Source organism: Vollenhovia emeryi, unplaced genomic scaffold (genome assembly GCF_000949405.1).
Source record: "Vollenhovia emeryi isolate VEMERY1.0 unplaced genomic scaffold, V.emery_V1.0 DF939454.1, whole genome shotgun sequence".
In the NCBI taxonomy this organism is placed as follows: Eukaryota; Metazoa; Arthropoda; class Insecta; order Hymenoptera; family Formicidae; genus Vollenhovia; species Vollenhovia emeryi.
The window spans coordinates 1-23,154 of NW_011966912.1; the positions used below are offsets into that span (position 1 = coordinate 1).

Below are 23,154 nucleotides of genomic sequence, written 5' to 3' on the forward strand. Positions count from 1 at the left end.
ACATTTCCAGCTTCACTCTGTAGACGGAACGCTTGGTTTATGTATACAGGGTGTAAACTAATTTGCGCCCACCATTTATACAGCGATATTCCTCATGAAAAACTGACTCGAAAAGTTCGGAACCGTTTTTTTTCGAATTATGCTTTATAAAGTAGTTATTATTAATTAAAAATTAGCTAATCAGCATCACTTTTTAAACGGACGTGCGTTCATGAGCCGCGCATCTACTAGGGCTGCGTTCAGAATCTGTATTTTCTATACAGCAGCCAATCAACACGCTTAACAAATTTGTCGTACGACAAATGTAATATTAGCCTTAAGACCAAATCAGACTAGCAATTGCCGACTCAGATTGGATTGGGATTGGCGATTGACGATTGTCCTTTAGCCAATGAGAGTATAGCAGCCAACGACTTAACCGACTCTCATTGGTTAGAAGACAATCATCAATCGCCAACCCCAATCCAATCCGAGTCAGCAATTGCTGGTCTGATTCAGCCTTTAGGTCGCTTAACTTTAATCTTACAATTAGTTTAATTCATGTTTGTCTCTTTCTAAACAGTTGGAAAGGGACAAAGAATGAATTAAGCTAAGCTTAAAGTTAAACAACATTGGTGAAACTGGATCTTATTGTTAGTGGTGGTCCGTCGTGCATCCGTTTAAAAAGCGTAAAACTGTAAATACAATTGTAAAATAAAATTGCAGCGTCTCTATTGTGTCTCCTAGGCTACGTTTCGATATTCACTGCCAGTACTGAAAATGTATAATGTATAATGTAAAATGTATAATGTGACGTGAACTATAGAACTTTCAGTACTGGCGGCGAATATCGGAATATAGTCATAGTGTATGCTAGGACTAGTGATTTCCTTCGAAGGCTTCGATATTCGAACTTTCAAAGCTTTAAAGTAATTCGAAGCTTCGAAAAATTTATTCGTGCGAGTGACCAATTTATTCAAAGAACATTAAAAATATTACAAATCAAAAGTATTAATTTATACAAGTTGAAAAATAGGTAATTACGTCTGAATTATAATTTTGAAGTATTATAGCATGTATATTACATATTTGTTTAAGCATGCTTTGCTTGAGAATTGTAATCATATGATTTATGAATCTCGTGCAAGTTCAAAATAACCTATTTGCCATATTCTACATTCATTATATTAATAAATTCTGTATACTACACTGTGTAATGCAATATTTTATAATATTGGCAAAAATTTTAGATGAAATATTTAAATTTAAAGTGTTTTCCAATTTGCACCTTTTTTTAAATATTAAATTGTGTAGTCGATAAAAAATTCTATAGATACACATAATTCAATGAGAACTGCTTCACTATTGATTAAAAACGTTTCTATATTAAATATTGTTCAAGTGAATGTACGTGATAGAAGCGTGACGTGGATAAGAATTGAGAAGGCACACGGACAATAACTCGATAATTTAGAAATCCAAGTATAATATTCAGATAAATTTTAAATAAATTAAATTATTATTAAATAGCGATATAATTCGCAATAAATTTACGCGAATTTTTAGTGTTGATACGATACTTAATTGATTTACTTGACCATTTTTGAAAATTTAATTACGCGATCTTAAACAAACACATAATATACATGTTATAGTACGTCAAAATTATAATTTAGAAGTAATTACCTATTTTTCAACATATATATAATAAATAAGTGCTTTTTATTTACAATATTTTTAGTATTCTTTAAGTAAATTCGCCACTCGCATGAATAAATTTTTCGGAGCTTCGAAGATTTCGAAAGTTTGAAGTCAACTTCGAAGCTTCGAATCTTCGAAGTTATCAAAAGTAACAGCCCTAGTGTATGTTGTACAGACGTATCCATACATTTGACGTTTCTGTGTGTTATAGGGGTTCAAATTGCAATCGTAGCCAAAAGTTTTGATCATAGGAAAAATAGTAATATCTTTCATATCCTAGAGTCTTGATTCTTGGATGTTGTAAGCGCGATAACTACCTTAACGTACAAGTCTCTTTCTCTTGTTAAAATAACAGTTGCGAATTTTTGGACATCAACCGATCTTACAGAGGACGTTTTCCAGCAAGGACACAGTGTAACACAGTGAATCGTTTCATCCTTGTTTAACGTTGGCAAACAACAAGGATGTAATGTTAATTCAGTGCTACACTGTGTCACATTGTGTCCTTGCTGGAAAACGCCCACAATCTGTAATTTATACAGTAATGTAACGTTGATTCCATGACAATGCTAAACGTCACTATCATAATACTGCAGATGTTGCTCCACACTCCCGTGGAGACACCGAAAATCGCTGATTTCTCGTTCTCGATCACGCCCGGTGAGGAGACTCGAGTGATCGTCAGGCCGCGGATATCGTCCGCCAATCCGGCGATAATCTCCATACCGCAGAGAAAGCGGAAGTGCTTCTTCACAACCGAGAGGAAACTGCGTTATTATCGGACATACACGCAGAGGAATTGCATTCTGGAGTGCGAGGCGAATTTCACGCAGCAGCTCTGCGACTGCGTGCAAAACTACATGCCAAGTAATTATTGTTAACAAATTAATAAAGTTCATAAGGCTCTCATGTGATAAACATAAAGTCAAAGGAATAAGGACCAGAGAGCTGTGACATGATGATAAATGTCTAAATAATTCTTATTTTAAATTTATTACGAAAAATATTACCTCAGCCAGGGCTTGAACCTCGATCTCTCTCTCGTTAGGCGGACGTCATCAATTCGACACTACCGAGGCATGTGATAATATTCATCGCAATAAGCAGTCTAACGTTTCACGAATGTCACATATTGTGACTGAAAATCGAAACAGAACTTAGAATTATTGTTAACCCTTGATTTCACGCCAGTCTGACAAAGTAATAACAAATTAATTTTAATAACTCATTAGACATCGTCATATATGTATAGATCATATTCCTTGAATAAGGACTTTCTAGTTAGAAAACAGAAACGTTAGAAACCATTAAAGAAGAAAATTTTTGAGAAATTTAAAATATCGCAGAAAAAATATCTCGATTCTCTCGATGCAATTTGAGAACGAATAAAAGACTTTCCGCGTACTGATTGTAAGACCAAAATTAACGCCATTCTCATTAGCAACAGTGTAGAGCGGCGAGGAATTAAACTAGATCTTTCGTATTTCGGTAAACTATTCTTGTCTATTCACTAGAACCGTCTATTATTTGCAGAATCATCGAAAACGCCAATTTGTAGCAAGAGGGACGAGCAGTGTGCTAAACACGCTAGACGGGCCATGGAAGTTAAGCTCTACGACGAGGATCTGACGAGCCCCCTCAACATCACGGAAGTGTGAGTTTATTTTGCGAGAGTTACGTTTTCTAGCAAGGTTGCAAACAGTTAATCGCTTCATTCATTCACGAATCTCCTACAGACCAAGCTGCAATTGCTGGCCAGGCTGCTCCGAGATCAATTACAGGATCGAGCTCTCGCAGAACAAATTGTTACCGACCTTCCAAACTAATAAGCGATTTATGAAGAAAGACATGAATTACTTCACGTAATTAAAACTAATTAAAAATTGAATTTAAACGCTTATCGCGGCAGACCTTGCCGAGGTGCGTGTAAGAAGTGCAACAGGTTGATATTCAGGTTCGAGAGTACAAGATGTCCCGGAAAAACACTCGAGTGGACTTTATACCTTTACAATTTTCCCTAGTAAAAACTTTAAATTCCATACTAATCAATGCAAGCTGCAATACGCTCCTGTTTTTCCTGACAAAAATTAATGCAAGTTGAAAGATATTTGTGGTTGGATTAGAATCTGTTTGGACACCCTGTACGTTATTCATATCACCTCCGGCTGCCACTACATGGAAAGAATTTTCTCGTAAAATTCACTCTGAAAATTATGTAATCGTGGGACAACATGGTATTTTGAAAAACTACAAGTTTTTTATTTTACCATACATTTTACTAATAGAATGTGTAGTAAAATTTCAAAAAGCTCTCACGGTATTCAAAATATCATGTCCCACAATTACATGATATTCAGGGTGAATTTTACGAGAAAATTATCTGCGTACACGGCTGTTGCCTACTCACAGGCACCTCCGTCATAAACTTCACTATATCGCGAAGTTTACTATATTTTTTCCTTGCATTTACATACGACGCCATGTAATTGTTTACGTAGGGAAAACATGGCGGTGGTTCATCTGTTCTTCGTGGACTCCCAATTCACGAAGTACGTGAAAAGCGAGCTCTTTGGATTCATTGAATTTCTGTGTAAGTATTTGATCCTTGTCGGCCTTACTGTCGTTAAAAAGAAAAAAGAAAACTCACAAGTATACTACAATTTACAGCGAGCACGGGAGGCTTGCTAGGTCTCTTCATGGGCTTCAGTTTTTTGTCATTTATGGAAATACTGTATTTCTCAACGATGCGGCTATGGTGCCGCTTGTACAATCGCCGGGAATTGCCGAGACCCAACGTGCTCCAGGCACATCCATTAGACGACCATAAAAAGATCGTCTATCCGTTCACGAATTGAATTAGGTGTAGATAATAATAATATCACATAAATAGGGAGCTATATAGGTGAAGTGTGTCATCAAAAGTAGAGATTAAAAAGCAAGTTTTTTAAAAAAAATGAAGTACAAAAAGTAAGCAAAAAAACTTGTTTTTAATTATTTTGGACGATAAATTGAATGAAATATTTCTTAATTTTTGTTGCTTAGTTTTAGTCAGGCTACTTATTTTGGTTATCTCATAGATTAAAAGTGAGAATAGATTATCACGAAACGTGATATCTAATTGTAATTTTGGTACTGATTTTTCAAATTAATGAATTCGAAACTAAACTGTTGCTATCATTCTGCGTAATTAATGAGGCAAAAAAACTCATTTGTAATGAGCAAGGAATACGGTTTTTTATCGAATTCTTTTACCCAAAGTTTGTTTTTTTTTATTGCCCTTTTAATCTCCAGTTAGGAAACATTTTGGCTGCGTTCAGCGGAAAAAAGCAACTTAATCAGCGCTCGGTGATCACGAGACACGGTAGTGTCTCGCGCCAAGTGTAAGCGTAGCTAGTACACGCGTGCGAGATTTTATATTACGGCAACTTACTACACTTGGATCCAATGAGAAACTAAAGACAAGAACTAATCGTACAAAGAATCGCTGAGCACTTATTAAGCCGCTTTTTTTTGCCGAATGGTTAATTCAACAGAAAACTGCTTCCAGTCAACTTATCAACTGTTTGATTCTAAGTTCTCATTAAAGACGTCCGCGATCACCGACTCTGGATTTTCCAAATTTGGAAATTATCCACCAAGTAGTATATTTAACTTTTAGAGCGAGTTAATTGTGCGTGTTTGTAAAGATGAATCAGTTTGTGGATTAAAAAGATTTCAATACGAAATGAAAGCCGCCTCGTACAGCACGAACCTTGCAGTTACATTGCACCTACGTTAGAGCAATGTTGCAATATTGTATTATAACAATGTTATTGCAATGTAACTGCAAGTTTTGTGCTGTACGGGGTAGAATATATGACACTTTACCTCCCCCTGCCTCTTTCTTTAGAAAAGTCAGTGTTTTTCCTCGCAGTTACCCAGTAAACAAATGTTTTCCTTCGCAAGCACGCGCCACGAATTCCCCGCGTCTCTGCGTCGTTGACGCGCACATCGGAGTTGCACCGACGACCGACGTGACGCTCGGATAGGCGAGGCCGGCGAGGCTGTCAAGGTTCCAGGGCGCAGAGAAGCACGCGATCGCGTTGTCGCCGTCGCGAGCGGCGAGCGCCGGTCAGTGCTCACTTTCGCATAATTACGGCACGTGGTCCTAGATAGCTCAGTTGGCAGAGCATTCGCTCGGCAAGCGAAGGTCCCAGGTTCGAATCCTGGTCTAATTCTAACCCGTTATTTTTCTCGCCAAAAATGAAGAAGTGACGCGTCTTATTGTTAGTGCCTACTTTCTCTAAGATACACCCCTATTTGTTACTACGTTCCGTCTCGATCGTGAGCGAACGAATCGCGGGGCGACGCAGCTCGCGTCTCGCCGACGGAGAGGTCAGAGCTCGGCGTCGACTCGCGACCGCGGTCGACGCTGTCAGCTCGGCCGGGACGCCGCGCGGCCGACCCTCGGGGTCGGCGGTGTCGCGCGACAGGGAGTAACACGCTCTCTCGGTCGTCACTCGGCGGAGACTATTCCGCTTTTGTCCGCGCGTTACCTTTGCTCCGCTCGCTCCGATTCACAGGCGCGTGTTCCTCGGCGACGATCGGGCGAACGGCATCGCGGTACGTTGACGGTTCCAAGGGAGACGCCTTACACAACCTCGCGCACAACCTCGTCGAAGGCACGAGCGGGCACGAGATTACACCGACGATCGCGATGACGCCATGACAGTCGAGTTGACGGCGTACGCGTGCGCGTGCGCGAGACAGCACGCAGAACAGACCAATCGCGGCCGGACAGTTCGAATTCACGCGCTTGGTACACGCGCGCGGAGCCCATCACGACGCAGTGGATAGAAACCCCGAGATTTGGGATAATTTGGACGGAACTTGTCAAGTTCGTTAAGTTGGTGAATTATCAACTAGCAGAATTGCTCGCGGTGAAGTTTTCTATAATTATATACATAATTCTTTGTTTAAGTTGTCTAGCTAGATAAGTTATCTCTAGAGCGATGTCGTCTTGTCATTTTTCTGTTGTTAAGGATTTGTACAATCGTACCAAAAAGTAACTGAAATTCGACTTTGACGAATATATAGGCTCTTCTCGTATAGTTGAGCGATAAAAATTGTCTAGAACCTTATTATTTACTCACAGTTGGAGTTTAGAAAAACGTATTTCTAATTTTTCCATCTGTTTCAGTTATACGTTTTTTTATCATAGCCTCGCGGGTAAATTGATTATAAATTAAAATTCTTATATATAATGTGCTTTGGCGAAATGATTGGATTTTTTATAAGTCTCCGAACATATGTGTGAACAATCTGTAAAATTTTTATTGAATTCCCAATACTGCAAAAATAGATACTGAACATCCTTTAACTCAATTGTTCTGATTAACTCGCCAACAAAATGCTGAAAATAAAATTTCTAATTGTTATAATTCGTCGTTCTTAATCTAGTCTTTGTTTCATTTAAAGTGAAAAATTCATTTCTACCTCAACAAAATAGTGCAGATATTAATCGCTGGCTAGTCGAAGTTTGGTCGAAGTTAGAAAGACTTTTGCCGAATTCCGATAGAAATTCACTCACTCGACCGAGTTTAAACCAGACAATTATAATTTCGAACTATCTCTAGTTGTATACCTATTTCAGAGTGACTTCCACCAAATCTTGATTTTTAATCAGCTATAAATTTAATTGGGAAAATTTATATATATTATAATTCTGATTTCCAGCTATAGAATTCTAATTTTTAACTAAATTATAAATTACTCTCGAAATGATTTCCACTTCGATTAACTGAATTGACAGAATTATTTACGGCAAAATTAGCCGCAGAAACTATCAGCGATTAACTATTTTGTTAACTTGGATAAAATTATTAATTTTCTGTTGTTTGACAAATAAAAGATTAAATCAGGAATAACGATAATTATAGTTAAAATTCTAATTTCGAACTCTAGTTGTATATTTTAGAGCGACTTCCACCAAATCTTGATTCTTAATCAGCGATAAGTTTAGTTGGAAAAATTTCTATAAATAATAATTCTGATTTCCAGCTATAGAATTATAATTTGTAACTAAATTGTAAATTACTCTCCAAGTGATTTCCACTTCGATTAACTGAATTGACTGAATTGACAGAATTACTTACTAGAGAATTACTTCGATTACTAATTGACAAAATTAACCGTAGAAACTATCGGTGATTAACTATTTTGCTAACGTGGGTCAAATTATTAATTTTCTGTTGTTTGACAAATATAAAAGATTAAAATCAGGAATAACGATAATTACAGTTAAAATTCTTACTGTAAATAAATTGATCGAATTAATTGTTAAACTAATTGGAGTTCGGTTGAAATCGCTCTTGCCTAAATCGAACGTTTCAGTCAGTCGGAAGAACCGAGGCTCGTAATTTAAAGATCGGCAAGATGTAAGCGACTCTTGCTTTTATTATAATTCTGATTTCCAGCTATAGAATAAATGACAATTCTTATATTTAGTTTCGAGCTTGTTATTGGCACTTTATTGAAGACTTAATAGAGTATATCGTCGAATCTGCAAAAAAAGTGTAAGAATCGATGAAACGTATGTACAAAGCAAATTGAATGGTGCGTCGGTATCAGAATTTAGAAGAGGAGTCAAGACAAATTTTGAAAGAGTTCCATCGCTTTTTGGCGGAGATTGTACTGCAAAAGTTGACGTTAAAAACGACAAGAAATGCAAAAATAATGATTTTTCTCAACATTCCCGGTAAAGAGACATTAATCACGGGGAAATATTTCTGAATAGCTCTAGAGGCGTCCAGTGCAATTATGAGAAAATTAATCGCGCAAAAGAGCCGACAATTCAAAATTTCGTCGACGATACATGGAAAAAAAAGGCAGGTCTGGTAACGAAGTGATAACTTTGCAAATGGTTATTGTGGCCTTTCGGAATTCTACAAAGTTTTATCTCTCCACATAATCAATGTATAAAATAACACATATGTATCTCTCTCTTGGCACGCACCCGCACGCAGGCATGCACGCACGCACGCATCCACACGACGAAAATAAAGGTCACCCAGAGCCTTGAAAAATGAAAATGTCCGTATCGGACATCATTTATTATTATCACCTAAGGTCTGATATAATCGTGCGCTAGTTTCCTTTATTCGGTACGGTTTGCACGTTATCTAAGCGATAGTCAAGTATGATACACGTTACATTCAAAATTATCGTTCTAGGTATATTGACAGCAGACTAATCTAAAAAGTGACGTCCTTCTTTTACGGCTTCTTCTTCCCCCCTTCTTTCCCCTCGTAAATAAAATAGCACGTACACGAACGAGCTCTTATCGATCACGGCCGTTTAACACCTGTAGCTCGCGGCAGACTCTTCGTTATCCGGAATCATTTTTTACCCGGCCCATTTTCGGACTCGATACTCGGAGGAGCGAGAGGTTTGAAATGAAAAAGATGCGTAAGCCGCCCGAATTCTTCAGATGGCTAATTCCCAATAAGCACAAACCACTGCAGTTACATCCCAGATAGCCAGTGTGGGCACAAGTTGCTTCCATATTATTAACAAAAATGTTAGCATCTTGCTATGCATCTATTGTCATCTACTGTACTGTTGTTTGCTAGCGTTTGATATCGGAAATGAAACATTTGCACAATACAAATATTATGCTAGCATTAAGTGGCCAGATATAATGTTTATATCTGTTAGAAAACTGAAAACAACGTGTGCTAACTCTTAGTTAACAGTACGCCCATTCGATGTGTTCTCTCTTTAGCTGTGCACTTAACTACGATGATATGTTAACATTATACTACCTGTACTTAAATCACTCAAACATTGAATTGATATTCCGAAGAGCTAGCATCAGTTGCTGCCATTTTACTTCCATGCTTGAGCACACTGGCTATCTGGGATATAGCGTCACGATTATAATTTCTAACTCAACAATATACCCAGATAACCAAATCTGTCGGAACAGGTTTCGTCAAATGCCCACTACAAATGTTGAAGGCAGAAAGACTAGATTGCATACAGGAACTGATATATTTGACGTGTTCCCAGCGTGTGAACAGAAATACAATAAAATCTGCTCACATAACTGGACCTGCTCGGTTTCTGCCGGCAATCTCTGTTGACAGCGTACGTTTTACAGATTCTGTTGCCAAAACAAAAGCCAAATACGGACACAGATGGCTATATGGTTTTGGTGTGAGTTTCTGGTGTATCTGCTACCAATCTGCTAACATTTTGCTGACTGGACAGATGTAATATAATACATGTTACACATAACAGTTACATTGCTGAGTAAGAAATTATAATATTGATATAATTGTTAGTTGGTACCGGGTCCAGATCGAGTCTTCTCCAAGAATTGGCAAAATTCTGGTCAAATTACAATGTGTCTGAGTTATCATTCTATTTCCTAAAATATTCTTTGGACTATGGCCACCAAACAACTGCAATTAATGAACGTGCTGGATTATCCTTTGATCAATTTTTTTTCAACTATATTCCGGATGAACGGGAGTCCGCGTAGCTCCGGTTGCACCCGTGGGCGCAACAAACGAGACAACCGATGGCGAAGAAAGTAATCGCTCTCGTCTCGCGAGTTGAGAGACCGCGCGTACACGGGGAGGATCTTTCAAAATTTGCCCCGAAAATTGTATAATCGTGGTACAACACGGCATTTCGAATTTTACCATACATTTCACAAGTGATTATACTTAGAATACATTTTACTGGTAAAATGTTTGGTAAACTTTCAAAAAGCCCTCATAAAGTTCTTCAAAATGCCATGTCGTCTCACGATCATACGATTTTCAGGATAAATTTAAAAGGAAACTTCTCTCCGAGTAGTCGAAGGTCGGTCAAACGCAAGGGACAAAAGGATGAACAAATAAAATTCATAAGGCCCTGACGTGAAATCACGAATACGAAGTAATAAAGGATATAAGAGCCAAGACAGGATGTTGGTGTCTAAATGACTTTAATTGGATGAAGTTTAGTCCGCATCAAAGTAACGCATTATAGACACATCCCGTTGCGCGCATCATCGTCCTGCAGCATAAAGGAGTCGAATTCAAAGTGGTCGGTTGCGAGTAAAGGCAGCGGGAGGGGGGGGGGGGCTAAAAAGAAGACGTTGGCATCCGTTCCCGTAAAACTAACGGGTAGAAGAAAGAACCGACGCAGGTCGTGGCGATCTAACAGCACGTTTCCTTCCCACTTCACTTCGCAAGGATGTGCGGATATCGCGACAGAGTTCTCTTCCTCCCCGCCTTTCCTTTTTACAATTATCAAAATGTCCGTCCGCGGGGCGGAATGGATCAAGTCCGGCCCGCGCGCACGTGATCATCGGTGTGGGCGCGATGAACGCGTCGATTAGCGTTAAAAAATTGCAAACTCCTCTTCCGAAGGCTACCTTTCAAGTCTTCCTTACGTTACGAGAGAGGCCGTTTTAATTCTAATTTACAATTTCGTCGATCGGCAGGTAACGATATCCACAGTACTCGGTATCAGAATATCGCCTTTACAATCGTTACGCTTATTCGTTACGACATATGAAGGACAAATAATTTATTAGGAACGTGTTTTATTATAAAAAAAATCGCTACTACCGTTATATAGATAGATATATAGGTATATCGTAAATTAATCCAGCGAGGCGTGACAACTCAATCCGCACGTGGTGTGACCTCCTTCATTCGTACATGATGAATGCGTCAGAAATGACCGATCAGTTACATCAAGTCGGGTATACAGTAGGGGGACGTTATACAATTAAAAAAATAGTACGCTTCGGCAAAATGGAAATATACAAATTCGACGCGGGCGCGCGTTAACGTCTCTCCACTCTGCGTAAATACAAAATTACAGTAAGCGCAAAACGGTCGACGTTCTCAGGCCGTTAAGAGTTCCACGCTGGAAGGGTCGGATGTGGCGCGTCCGAGGGGGATCATCGGGGGTTCCGTGCAGTGACATTCTTCCGGGAACGCAAGTTACATTTGTCGAAGAAACAAGTTCGGCTCTTGTGAATTCACCATTTCCGAAACCTCGACCCTTGACGGTGTAAAAAAAAAACTTGATACAGTCGTTCCTCGGCGAACCGCTCGTTCGACACGCTCGACGAATTACACTCGATACGGACGCACAAGTGACGAAAAATAGCGGTGAAAAAATATGCTCTCCGGGGACCCGCTCGCTCGTGGGTGCGGGTCTTCGTTCCTCACGGACGTATGTACAACTAAATCGCGAAGTCCCGGCAAAATTAGAGTACACTGAGATTAAGGAAGACGCTTCCAGACGATTTTGATTCAAACTGGGAAGCTCTGGGCTCCTCGCCGACGTAACATTATCTCGGAGCAACGGAATTGCTGCGGGAAGACACACCGCTCGAAGTCGCTTCTGCCCTCGCGCGATCGGATCGTCGCGGAGTCACTTCGCCGTGCCGATCAGTCCGAACTAAAACGCTATCGGGCAAATAGATGTACAGTATTTTACGCAGTCAACGAGATAACGCATTCCGGGACACGGCGCCGTATCTGCTGCAGCAATTCTCAACAGGTCGCCTTAAAATTATACAGTCGCGCGTAGTAATTCGTAATTACATTTCGTACACCTCGCTCCGGTTCTCCCGCGACTTCCGCAATTCTTTTCGTTTCCTTAATTACGGGTTTCTCGACGCAGGTATAAGTGTACAAAAGTGTATCGTCGAAAGAGAGTCTCGTCTGCGTGCACGTCAGCGCAAAGTGTTCGCTCGTGAACAGTTCTAAGAGTACTTGTCTTAAGTTTTGATGAGGACGCTTATTTAAGCCATGTTACTACCGTAAATTTGACCATCTGATCACAGCTTGATAGAGTTAGTGATGTAATCAAAATAGAGACTTTTCCCCCCCCTAAAAAATAGGTTCCGCGAGAATGTCAATTGAAGACGCATAGTCGAGAGCATCTCGCTCGCACTGCGCGTCGCTGTCAATCGCGCTGTGACTTTTACATTAGTCTTGTGCATTTTTTATTTTACATCATGTTGTTCCGCGACGCCGATTAGAGCCCTCCTATTCGATTTTGAAATCTTTCCAATGGCCTCCGTAATCTTACAATCGGTTTGCCGGTGAAGGTAGATACAACTGTTTCTTTCCGCGCACAAACGTTCCGTCATTGTAAAAGTTTCCACAACGCAAAACTGTGCGGCAAACTTCATATTTACGTAATTACCTAACTATTATATAAAACATGAGGAGTGAGTCTCGTACTTGAGGGAGAAAATAGCGCAAGGTCGACGAGATAAAATGATATAAAATACATGAAACGTTCACGACGTGTCACTTGTCATAAAATGATATCGTTCAATCTACCTTTAACCGTGAACAGCAGACTAAAATAATTCCTTTCGCCGATCGGATTGGACGAATCGCAGAGATTCAAGATATTTCGGAGAAACAGAAATTATTTCCGCGCCTAATTTAATGGCTGAGCGTGTATCGTACAATACGGTGCATTTTCTTCTAATCTTACAAGGACACGAAATGTACGAGAGTCGCTTTATTGTCACCCTACGCGCGTTGTCTTTCAAAGTTGTAAATTGTCCGCGAGAAGGAGCGTGTGTATAACGAGCATACGAACAAGCAACGAGTTGTTCAAATCTTAACGAGTGCAAATTTTTGTCAAAGCTCTGGAGGACGTACGCGAAATGTTCACGTTCTATCGAACTGATTGTACTGGCATTCAGTTATCTCGAACATATTGAAGATAGTTTTGACTTTGTGTTTGTTGTTCGTCTGCTCGATGTGAATCACCGCGGAAAGAAGCACGGCATTTGTAACAATACTGTGGAAACTGCAGTGAAACGATCGAATAATCTGCGCCTACTCTAGTAAATATACAGAATACTGAAGTGTAACGTTCTCGCTTCGATGTGTCTAGAAACATTTTACTTTGCAGCCAATAAATACTTGTTTGAAAACTTTGTACAAGTTGATTAATCGTGCGTTGTCGGCTAACTTTTAAGCGTCTCGATTGGCTCACATAAAATAGAATTCTAGATACAAAGAGCACATTTTAGATTAAGGATGGTTTCTCCCCGAACGCTAAGAGAAAAAGAAGAAACGCCGCTCCCGTGCAGAATGTACCAAGTGTTAGGATCGAAGATTATCTTTATTCCGTTTTACATCCTCGCGATTGTAATCGAAGTAGGTGGGGTTTGCGCGTCGACTTGAAACGGAAATTTTCTTTTTCGCAATACAGAAGGGGAGAAGAAAACATTATCTTTTCGTGATCATAAAACCTGCGATGCTGCAACTATGATTTGTATTTTAACTCAGGTGTATCTAATCTGTGACTCCCGACAGTTCGATTTCGAGCGCGTGTATCACCACCGGTCTCTCTGTCTTTGACCGTGTTTGTTGGAGCTTATCTAAAGCCATTATGTAGCAAGACTATTTGCCGTCTCTCCTACAATTCGTAAAAGCTATAAGCGCGGCAATGTTGCGACACGAAGTAGCGATAAACGAGCTATAAAATTAATTGCTCGTGAATCACGGCTCAGACAGCTCTATTCTAATCCTGAAGAACCGAAAACGAGGATAGGTAAAGTCCAGCGTGAAGTTGCTGGTCTCTAGTCGAAAATACTGTAACAGGTATTGCTATCGTGTAAAAGTAAAATTATGTAATTGCGTAGTTTTATTTTACAAGTTAATTAGTAAAACAGAAATATCCCCAATTCCGGATTCCGTGCGAAAGTCGAATTTATTAGCAAATCACGTAGACTGACCGTCTCGTAATGTGTACGCGGACACGTACGTCACATGATTTCGTGTAAAAAGAATTATTTGGGACACCCTCGAGCTTATGCCTGTCTCCCTCGCATAATTAGATCTTTTAAAATTATATCGTATAAAAAGAGAAATAGAATATACGTTGTTTGATGACTCAACGACGAAGAAATAAAGATGCAAAAAATAATTAAATAACAGTAAAGACGCGTGTATTCGCGCTTGAAAAATTGCGTAACAGTTGCACAAGCATTCTCGGGAGGGTATCCAAATAATAACTTGGAAAGTGAGATAGTGCGTAGCACACAAGTGTTCACGGATGAATGGAGCTACCAATGTACAATCTATTTGTCTGGATAATCATTGATACTTAAAAAGTAGCGACGGTGCGGGATCGCCTTAACAAGTGGGGATATAAAAATTAATGTATATATATATTTTTTATATTTATATGTATATATAATCTAGCTCAGCTACTTGTTACAAACTAGCAACTATTCATCAGTTATAATATACTCATATAGTTCGCGGCTTCTTAAAATTATAAAACGGTGTATTTAGTTTGCCCGTCGATATTCGCTACTATTATTGCAGCCCCAGCGAGTTATATAGGTATGCCGCACTACTCCTTCGCCGCTTTTCATCATGATCATTGTCGTCATCTCGGCGACGCGACGCTTTACTGATCTCGAATGACTGGACGGAAGAGGGCTCGCACAGACCGCGATGTCGTTCCGTTCCACGCTATCCGCAAGTACAGAATCTCCCGGGCGTCGTACAGAAGCTTCCGCTCGTCGATTACACGTTCGTTTTCGCACAAATTTTGTATTTGTCAAATAAGTAATTGATGCAATAATTTATCCAAAATTAAATAGTTAAATTTAAACGTTGACATACAATTTATCATCATGTCGATATCGAAGAAAAACCGGAAGGGCCGAGGTTTGGACATTTCTCAACTATTTTAGATTAAAAGAGTGAGAGAGAGAGTGAGAGAGAGAGAGAGAGAGTGTGTGTGTGTGTGTGTGTGTGTTTGTGTGTGTAAGAGAGAGAGAGAAATACTCGATACCTTATACTTGCGCTCTTCATTACCGAAACACACGCCGTCGCAATCCTCCGTTGTTACAATCATTCGAAAGTACACTTTATCGTCGGGCTAATCGCAAAATTTGTCGGAACTATTGCACAATGCCATTCATGAGATATCATGAGATACTGGCAAGACGTCTAGCAATTTTGTTCTCTCGTGGACAAATCAACGATTATTACACATATGTAAGAAAGAATGATACGATTATAATTACATTTTCCGTTTTGTTTACTTTAGAAAACTAATGTATACGAAATATGCCGCGACACGATTCAATTGTTCTTCCACCTTTTCCGAATGGCAAAATATAAAGGTAGACGTGTTTCTCTATTACTTCACAAAAAGACTTCGTTGATCCTGGCGGTTGGGAATCGTCCAATTGTATATTACGAATGAAACTCCCAGGGATACATCTCACGAAATTTCTCACTCGCGTAACTTCACGCAGAGTCCTTCCGTCCATACTTTTCTCTTGTTTTCCTCCCTTGAAATCTTTATCCATATCTAAGTCCAATCTATCGACAGTCACCGAATATTCTTCCGCAGAATCCATAGTGGCCGTACACACACACGTAAAAGAAAAGAAAAAAAATGGAGACGCGTCGTTCAGTCACTCATGCAGAATTCACTTGACTCTTTCAGAGTAGTCAGAAAATCCAGACATCTGTTATCCATGGATTTTGCCGTTCTCGAGATTAATATAAAAAGAAAAAGGTTAAAAAAGTTAACCCCTTTACCAGCTCCTGAAAGGTATTCTCTAGCTGAATCATTTAGGCTCTGGGAAGGCCACCTGACACTTGTAGACCTCTTCAAGCATAACTTGGCCTTGCGCTTGGCTGACGGTGACGGGAGTGGACGCGTTCACGACCACGACCTGGCCCTGCTGCGCCTGCTGCGGCTGCTGTTGCTGCTGCTGCTGCGACTGCTGCTGACTACTCGCGTTGGCTTGTTGTGCGTTCGCCGGGTTGTTCGCGTTCTGGTTCCGCGCCGTCTGCCCATACTTCTCGTGGATCGCACGGTGACGCTTCAGCGCGAAACGATCGGAAAAGCCAATCTCACATATGTCGCACCTGAAAAGCGCAAAGATCTCACGTTAACGCGGAAACGTAAATGTGCCTCGGACTTTTCGGGGAAGAATGACATTACCTGTGTGGCTTCTCGCCGGTGTGGACCTTCGCGTGATTCTTGAGATGCGTGGCTTGATTGAAGGCGGAGCCGCAGATGTTACACCTGTACGGCTTCTCGCCGGTGTGAATTCTCCTGTGATTCCAGAGCGTCGAGTGTCTGGCGAACGTCTTTTCGCAGACCTCGCACTGATAGGGTCGCTCGCCGGAATGAATTCGCTCGTGATTCTTCAAGTGGGGGCTCTGCGAGAACTGCATGCCGCAAACGTTGCACTTGAACGGTTTCTCGCCGGTGTGAACCCTTCCGTGATTTTTTAGATAGGCAGCTAACGAGAAAGAAATGAGATTTCGCGTTAAAAAATATCTTCTATCGGTCAATATGTGCCGTTATCTCGCGTGATTTATATAATCGTTACCCCAATAACCATTTCTGCAGAGGCAACATCTGCGGGCAAATTCGGTTTTCCAAAAAGTTGCAGACAAAAAACGGGTTCTGTTATTGAAAACATTGCGAGCAAAATTGTAGTAGAAATTTACCAATATCTGTTGGTAGAATAGCGAGTAGATTTGTTGAAAGACCAGGAAGAAGATTGTCCAAGTTGACAGCAGATTGATAGCAAAAATCGAGCAGACTTCTGCTGACGTAATTTGTCGGACAGATTGGTAGCAACTTTGTTGTTCGCTGGCGATTTATATTTTGTAATGAACGCGCGCGGCATGACACTTTTTCGCAAGAAGAAAACCGCACACGGTGTTATAAATTAACGCATCCACATGAGATTCTTCGAGTGTCTTTCTGGCGCTGAAGCGAGCTTTTTTGCACTCTCGTCTACGGGTGTGCAGTTTTTACATATTTTTTGTAATGAAAGGAACCAAAATGGTAGAAATAGAAACTGCAAATCCTGCTCAATTTCTGTTGCCAATCTGCCGTAGTTTCTGCAGACAGATTTACTGGGCACTTGATACAATTCGTTGTACTACTGACAGATCTACTCTTATGTTGCATTCAATTTGACATGAGAATGTGATTACAACTTTCAGTTGCAATTGGGGCGCACTTGAGGACACAGTGGGCCCTGGATTTGGCAAGAAATTGTTTCCCCCGATTGTTAACAATCTGCGAGCAAATGGTTACCTGGGCACCACTTAATCGTTTACTCACCCTTTGCAAAGGCTAAGCCGCAGACTTCGCATTTGAATGGTTTGTCTCCCGAATGAAGTCTTTTATGAGACCAGAGCGAAGAATATCGAGAAAATGTACCATCGCAAACGTTACAGTGAAATGGCTTTTCCGTCTGATTTTGACTGTTTTGCTTGCCACCTGAAATCGAAAGCATAAACAAGGCTTTAGTTTTCCTCGAAGGGCCAGTTCTACAAAAGTGATAAGCTCGAAGTTGTCTCGCGAGGATTCTACGAGTCTACGCGAAATGTAAATTCGCCTCGTGACACTAATGTTTACTCTTTTTTTGCTCTTGTACCCAAGAAAGGGATATGGAATATGAAATCACAAAATGAACGATGATTAAATGTAATGAATTATCGTATGAAACAATCTGATCATGCAGGTCGTTACAAAAGTTAGTGCACTAAGAAAATCTGAACGCCACAAGCAACGTGAAACTTTGCGGTTTTTTGTCTTTACTACGCAATTTATTTTGTGGAAAATGGTGAAATTCATTTCCAATCAACTATGCCGCGAAATAAAGTGAAAGAATCGTAAACAGCTGAACGGAAATTCAACAAGAGTTTGTCTTACGTACAGAAAACATTAAAAATTTAGCGATTTAAGTTTATAAAACTGTCCCTTAGGGGAGATTTTTATTCTGTGCCAGTGTTTCTTAAATTTAGATGTCGACAGTTCTACCAAAAAGGAAAAGAAAATAACAGCAAAACAAAGATGATCACAATCACTTTGTAAAAATTGAGATAGCAAGAATATTAAATGATAATAAAATGGACAAAGTAAAAAGGAACAAGATAGTAGAAATATATATATTCCATCTACAAAAATACATGCAAGCAAAAATAAAAGTTAAATAAAAACAATATCAAATCTGGTGTTTAAAAATATCAATTTGTATTCCTTGACGTTTGATGCACCGATTGAAATTACTCAAAATCACGTCGAGTATTTTTGAAAACAAATACGTTGGAAAAGGTTTGTCAATTGATTTAAATAGACCTTTTAAAGATCGAGTTTCGGCGAGTTCGCGAAAACTACGTAAATTGGTGAAAAGTTACAATTTCAATCGCTCTATAATAAAATTCGATATTTGATATATAAATTGTAAAAATGTCAGTGCGCTGTTGACTCAAGCATGAATGAAATTGCGCGAAAGTTATCGCGGAGAGTAAATTTGAACTGTCACCATCCAAGGCAGACACGATATTACTCAGACATACTAATCGCAAAACAGATCCCATACTCTGTGTTGACGATAATTATATCCGACTTACTTCCTATGAGGATGCGGCCTGTAGCCTTGCAGCCGCCACACTTTGCGAGGGAACTGATTCCGGAATCTAGTTTTTCGTCGTGTTTACCTACCATATATCACCCGATGTACGATCATGATAGCAATGAAAGGTATGAGGAGAAAGGGTTGACCAAATAATCAGAATAAAATGTTGCTGATAGGGATAAGAGTATCGCGAGTATGCAGTCCCTTGGTAGCGGCGTTTACATCAGCATAAAGAGTTCAAACGTACACTTGGGACTTTGTCAAAACGCTTTATCAGCAACATCTTTCTTCGGCTTATCGACTGTATTAAGTGATATCCAATCGGACGACCGGGGACTAACAATTGATGCTTACCAATAAAAATAATGCCCGTGCCGTTGCACTTGTGACACTTGGTGACGCTGGTGACACCCCTTCGTTTCACAGGATGATGGCCAGGTTTGATAGCTGCGCAAAACAAATGCATATCTCTATTTTGTTCAACGAGTTTCGTACATCCAACTGTGCGCGATACCACAGTGGGGCCACAGTATAACTAGCAGGTCCACGCGGTCATTTGTTTCGTTTTGCGTCGATCCCTTCTGCGTATCCGATATTTTGCTGGTGCAGCCAACGAGAGAAAAGTTGTACGTGGGATAGTGCAGTTTGACGAGTACACACACTTACTGCTGCATTTGCACCAAAGACACGGCGGAATGCCACGTGATCGAGACCACAAAGATCAAAGGGTTCGACAGAGAGTGGACCTACTAGTTATACTATGGCGGGACAATGTGTGCTAAAGCAAAATCCGCAAGTAATCGTATATCAATCTCAACTTAATAACGAACCGTAGTTGCGAGAGAGAGCAGCGACTATAGTTGTTTTAGCTACTGCTGCGAGATAACTCAATTCAAAATATAAATTCTTTTGTACCACTATTGGAACGAACGACGTCACCGCGAGAGACATTGACTACGGGCGAAATAATTTGTGGACGTACTCTTTTTAACTTTAGTCGGATGATGTTCGCACGGGTCCTCACTGCCACAATCCTCACAAATTTGCACCTTAGGTTTCTGATGCATGTTTGTCTTATGACTTTTTAATTCTCCCGGTAATGCAAAACACGCTCCACAAACGTCACAAGTGTACGGTCTCTCCGGCGTGGTGGCGACGGTCACTGTCGTCGGCGTTTGCACCACAATCTGCTGCGGCTGTTGCTGCAGATTGCTGGGCGTCGAGGTGTGAATCCGCTTGTGATGCTGCAGCAGGCTCAAGTGGCCGAAGACCAGGCCGCAAATGTCGCACTTGAAGGTCGCATTGGCGGCGGCAATGCTCATCTGGTTTAGCAATGTATTATAACCGACAGGTTGAACATCGAAACGGTAACAACCCTTGTCATCGGTGATTGCACTGATTGTGCTCACCGCGTTTGTCTGAACCTTCTGCAGCATGTTGACGTTGTAGTAGAAGGAGGGGGGGAACTCGGTGGTGGTCGCCTGCTGCTGCTGCTGCTGCTGGGACTTGTCCTCCTTCTTGTCCGACGTGACATACATCTGCTGGGTCTGCTGCTGCTGCTGCGACTGCTGGCTCTGCGCAGCAGCCTGCTGCTGCTGTATTTGCTGCGGGTCAAACATTGCTGTTTGCTGCTGCGGAAAAAGATCATTTTGCACGATCAAATGGGAGGCACTCTTGGTTTCGTTCAACAATAAGGCAATAACAAACCTGTCTCTGATCCCCGTAACTCGAATTGCTCTGTTCCGTCTGGGTGAAACTGTTAGTCTGTTCCGTTTGAGTAAACATGGAACACTTCAAAGGCTGCTCGATCGGTTGACTCTGTTAATCAGAAAGGCTCGTCAGACGCTCCGGCTGGCTGGGGTCTCGCCAATCGAGTGAAATTACAATAACGACAGGTATCCCAGTGTCTTAAACACGAGTGACATACTGAATACTTGGAAAAACAGATCGATCAGCACTCGGTCATTGTTCGCAAACACACACGCTCCCTCGTCTTAAGTTGCCGTCACGCGCGACGCATACCTGCTGTATCTGATCAGGACGGGTTGTGTTCAACCACACCACGTTGTTGCCATTTGATTCTAGGGCCATTGATGTATTGCCTCTGACCCTGCACAATCAATAGGCGGTCGTTATAAACTGTCTCGGCTCGAGGTAGAGCGTGCGAGGTATGCGAGAAGCAACCGGCGGAGATAGAGAGAGAGAGAGAGAAAAGCCCCGACAACGAGGGACCCGCGTTTCGGATTCGGGCGCAACGGACGCAGAGCGAGGGGAGAGAAAAGAAAGCGCGACGCCAGGTCTCGGCCGGCCGTTTTCGCGCGCGCGCGCGCCAAGACGGAGAGGCCGAGACGACGGGCGGCCGGGGGCGCGTAATAAACATACTCACGTGCAATAGTCCGACGAGCCACGGGGTTAACAGTCCGGCTGCCGTGCGGTAACCGACGATCCTCCAGTTGCCATGACGGCGGCGGCAGTGGCGGCGGCGACGGCGACGTCGGCGGCGGTGGCGGTGGCGGCGGCGGCGCCAAACGAAGACGGCCTCGCGCGCTCGTCGAGGGTCCGCGCGCGACGCCACTCGCGTCCAGCGTCAACGGGAGAGAGCGTGGCCGGGGATTGCGCGCTCCCGCGTCCACAGTGTCGGAGCCGCGCGAGAAATCAATGGCGTTCGATCCCGACGGACGCTTCCTCGCGGCGGCGGCGGCGGCGGCGGTGGTGGCTCCCGACGCTGGTGCGCTTCATCCAAGATCACGACGATCGGCGTAGGTAACTCGCGCCGCGTTCCGCACCGTGTGTCCACCTATTCGTCCCCGGCTTCGTACTGCGGCACGCGCCTCGGCCCGCTCTCGGCTCGGCTTGGCTTCGCTTCGCTTGGGTCCGCTCCCGGCTCGGCTCGCCCAACCACGCGCCCGTAACGCCGTGGCACGCGGCTCGAGAGAGCGCGCGCGAACGTTCCACTCGCGGAGTCACACGCTTGTCAACGTCGGCCCGCGCAAATCATGGTCGGCTGCGTAGAGCGGCGCGGTGGCGGTTGCGGCGACTGCGAGTACGAAGCGCGCGGCCGCCGCCGCTCCTTCCTCGTCGCGTACGTCGTTTCCTCTTTGTCGCTCCCTCTCACCCGCGCTCTATCCCGCTCCCTCGCCCGTTCGCTCGCTCGGACTTGTACCCGCGCCTCGATCGGCGGCGGCGGCGGCAACGGCATAAAGACCGTCGGACACGTTGTTTCGCGGCTGGACGCAACTCGCGGCGTTATCCGTGACGCGGGCTAGGCCGGGATGCGATATGGCGTACCGTGCGACGCGCTAACGAATGCCCGCGGTGGCCATTACGCGCGACGAGGACAACAATGGGCGACACGGAACGCGCGCTGCGTGCCCCTCCCCGCCCCGTCCCCCCCAGCCGCTTCGTCCGGCTCCCCTCCGGCGCGGCGATGCCGCTTTCAGAAGCGTTTGCGGGCGCCCGCCGTTGACGCAGCCATTCACGCTCCCGTCAAGGTCAACTGCGCGCCGACGCGTGCGCGCCGCGACGCGCGTGCCAATTGGCGCGCTGGCCGAGCGACGCGAGCGGCGCCCGGCGGGAACATCGGCTGCTACCACGGAGCGTCTTTCTTCTTCGCGGCTCGCTCGTCTCTTTCTTCCGGCCGGGCCGCACCGCGCCGCGCGCCGCGTCGCGTCGCACCTCGTGCACCGGAAGTGAACCGAGCGTACGTTCGCGGCTCGGTACGGCGGAGGAGAAAGAACGGAGGCTGCAGAACTCGCGGGTGAAACGATCGGACGAGGTTTTTTTCATCTACGCGGAGATCGCTGATGTTGGACGAGACAATGGATCTGCTATCGGTTGCACTTTCTGCACTCGGTCTTTCGGCCGTTTCCTCTCGCGAGGCGCAATTACTCGACTATTTCGCTCTTGGCAAGTTTGCCGAATCGGATATGATAATGAAACCTTGCGCTTTCTCAGTTTCTCCAGCGAGCTGTTTAATTACATTTCTTTGTGTTAATGACTACCCAGTGAGAAGGCTGATGTCAAATCGATGTCGATCCGACGTC

General features: G+C 42.7%; 2 protein-coding genes across 5 annotated transcripts; one reads left to right on the forward strand and one right to left on the reverse strand.

Moving 5' to 3' along the window:
- The first annotated feature begins 1,793 nt into the window (after positions 1 to 1,793).
- Positions 1,794 to 4,667, forward strand: LOC105557570 (pickpocket protein 28-like). The gene is made up of 5 exons (XM_012004831.1): positions 1,794 to 2,547; positions 3,214 to 3,334; positions 3,417 to 3,542; positions 4,179 to 4,270; positions 4,348 to 4,667. Exons 1-5 carry the CDS (start codon positions 2,241 to 2,243, stop codon positions 4,533 to 4,535), a joined length of 834 nt encoding a protein of 277 aa, XP_011860221.1. The 5' UTR covers positions 1,794 to 2,240; the 3' UTR covers positions 4,536 to 4,667.
- Positions 4,668 to 11,240: 6,573 nt separating this feature from the next.
- Positions 11,241 to 21,564, reverse strand: LOC105557571 (zinc finger protein 320-like). 4 transcript variants are annotated; one of them, XM_012004835.1, is made up of 10 exons: positions 21,498 to 21,564; positions 21,134 to 21,221; positions 20,819 to 20,929; positions 20,521 to 20,742; positions 20,094 to 20,433; positions 19,466 to 19,558; positions 19,107 to 19,193; positions 17,812 to 17,970; positions 16,672 to 16,975; positions 11,241 to 16,595 (listed from the first exon to the last, which is right to left on the reverse strand). In XM_012004835.1, the coding sequence occupies exons 2-10, from the start codon at positions 21,200 to 21,202 to the stop codon at positions 16,292 to 16,294; spliced, it is 1,689 nt and encodes a 562-aa protein (XP_011860225.1). In that variant the 5' UTR covers positions 21,203 to 21,221; positions 21,498 to 21,564; the 3' UTR covers positions 11,241 to 16,291. The 4 variants fall into 4 exon arrangements, with proteins under 4 accessions (XP_011860225.1, XP_011860223.1, XP_011860222.1 ...); XM_012004833.1 differs by having other exon boundaries at positions 20,094 to 20,739; XM_012004832.1 differs by having other exon boundaries at positions 20,094 to 20,742.
- Positions 21,565 to 23,154: the final 1,590 nt, after the last annotated feature.

Excerpts from the sequence above, each read along its gene's own strand:
- LOC105557571 (XM_012004832.1), bottom strand. The coding sequence starts at position 21,202 with ATGGCCCTAGAATCAAATGGCAACAACGTGGTGTGGTTGAACACAACC. Across the intron at positions 20,930-21,133 it reads GTCCTGATCAGATACAGCAG|AGTCAACCGATCGAGCAGCC; the intron begins GTATGCGTCGCG and ends TCTGATTAACAG. Across the intron at positions 19,559-20,093 it reads TCCGACTAAAGTTAAAAAGA|CTATCAAACCTGGCCATCAT; the intron begins GTACGTCCACAA and ends TGTTTTGCGCAG.
- LOC105557570 (XM_012004831.1), top strand. The coding sequence starts at position 2,241 with ATGACAATGCTAAACGTCACTATCATAATACTGCAGATGTTGCTCCAC. Across the intron at positions 2,548-3,213 it reads CGTGCAAAACTACATGCCAA|AATCATCGAAAACGCCAATT; the intron begins GTAATTATTGTT and ends TATTATTTGCAG. Across the intron at positions 3,543-4,178 it reads AAAGACATGAATTACTTCAC|GGAAAACATGGCGGTGGTTC; the intron begins GTAATTAAAACT and ends TTGTTTACGTAG.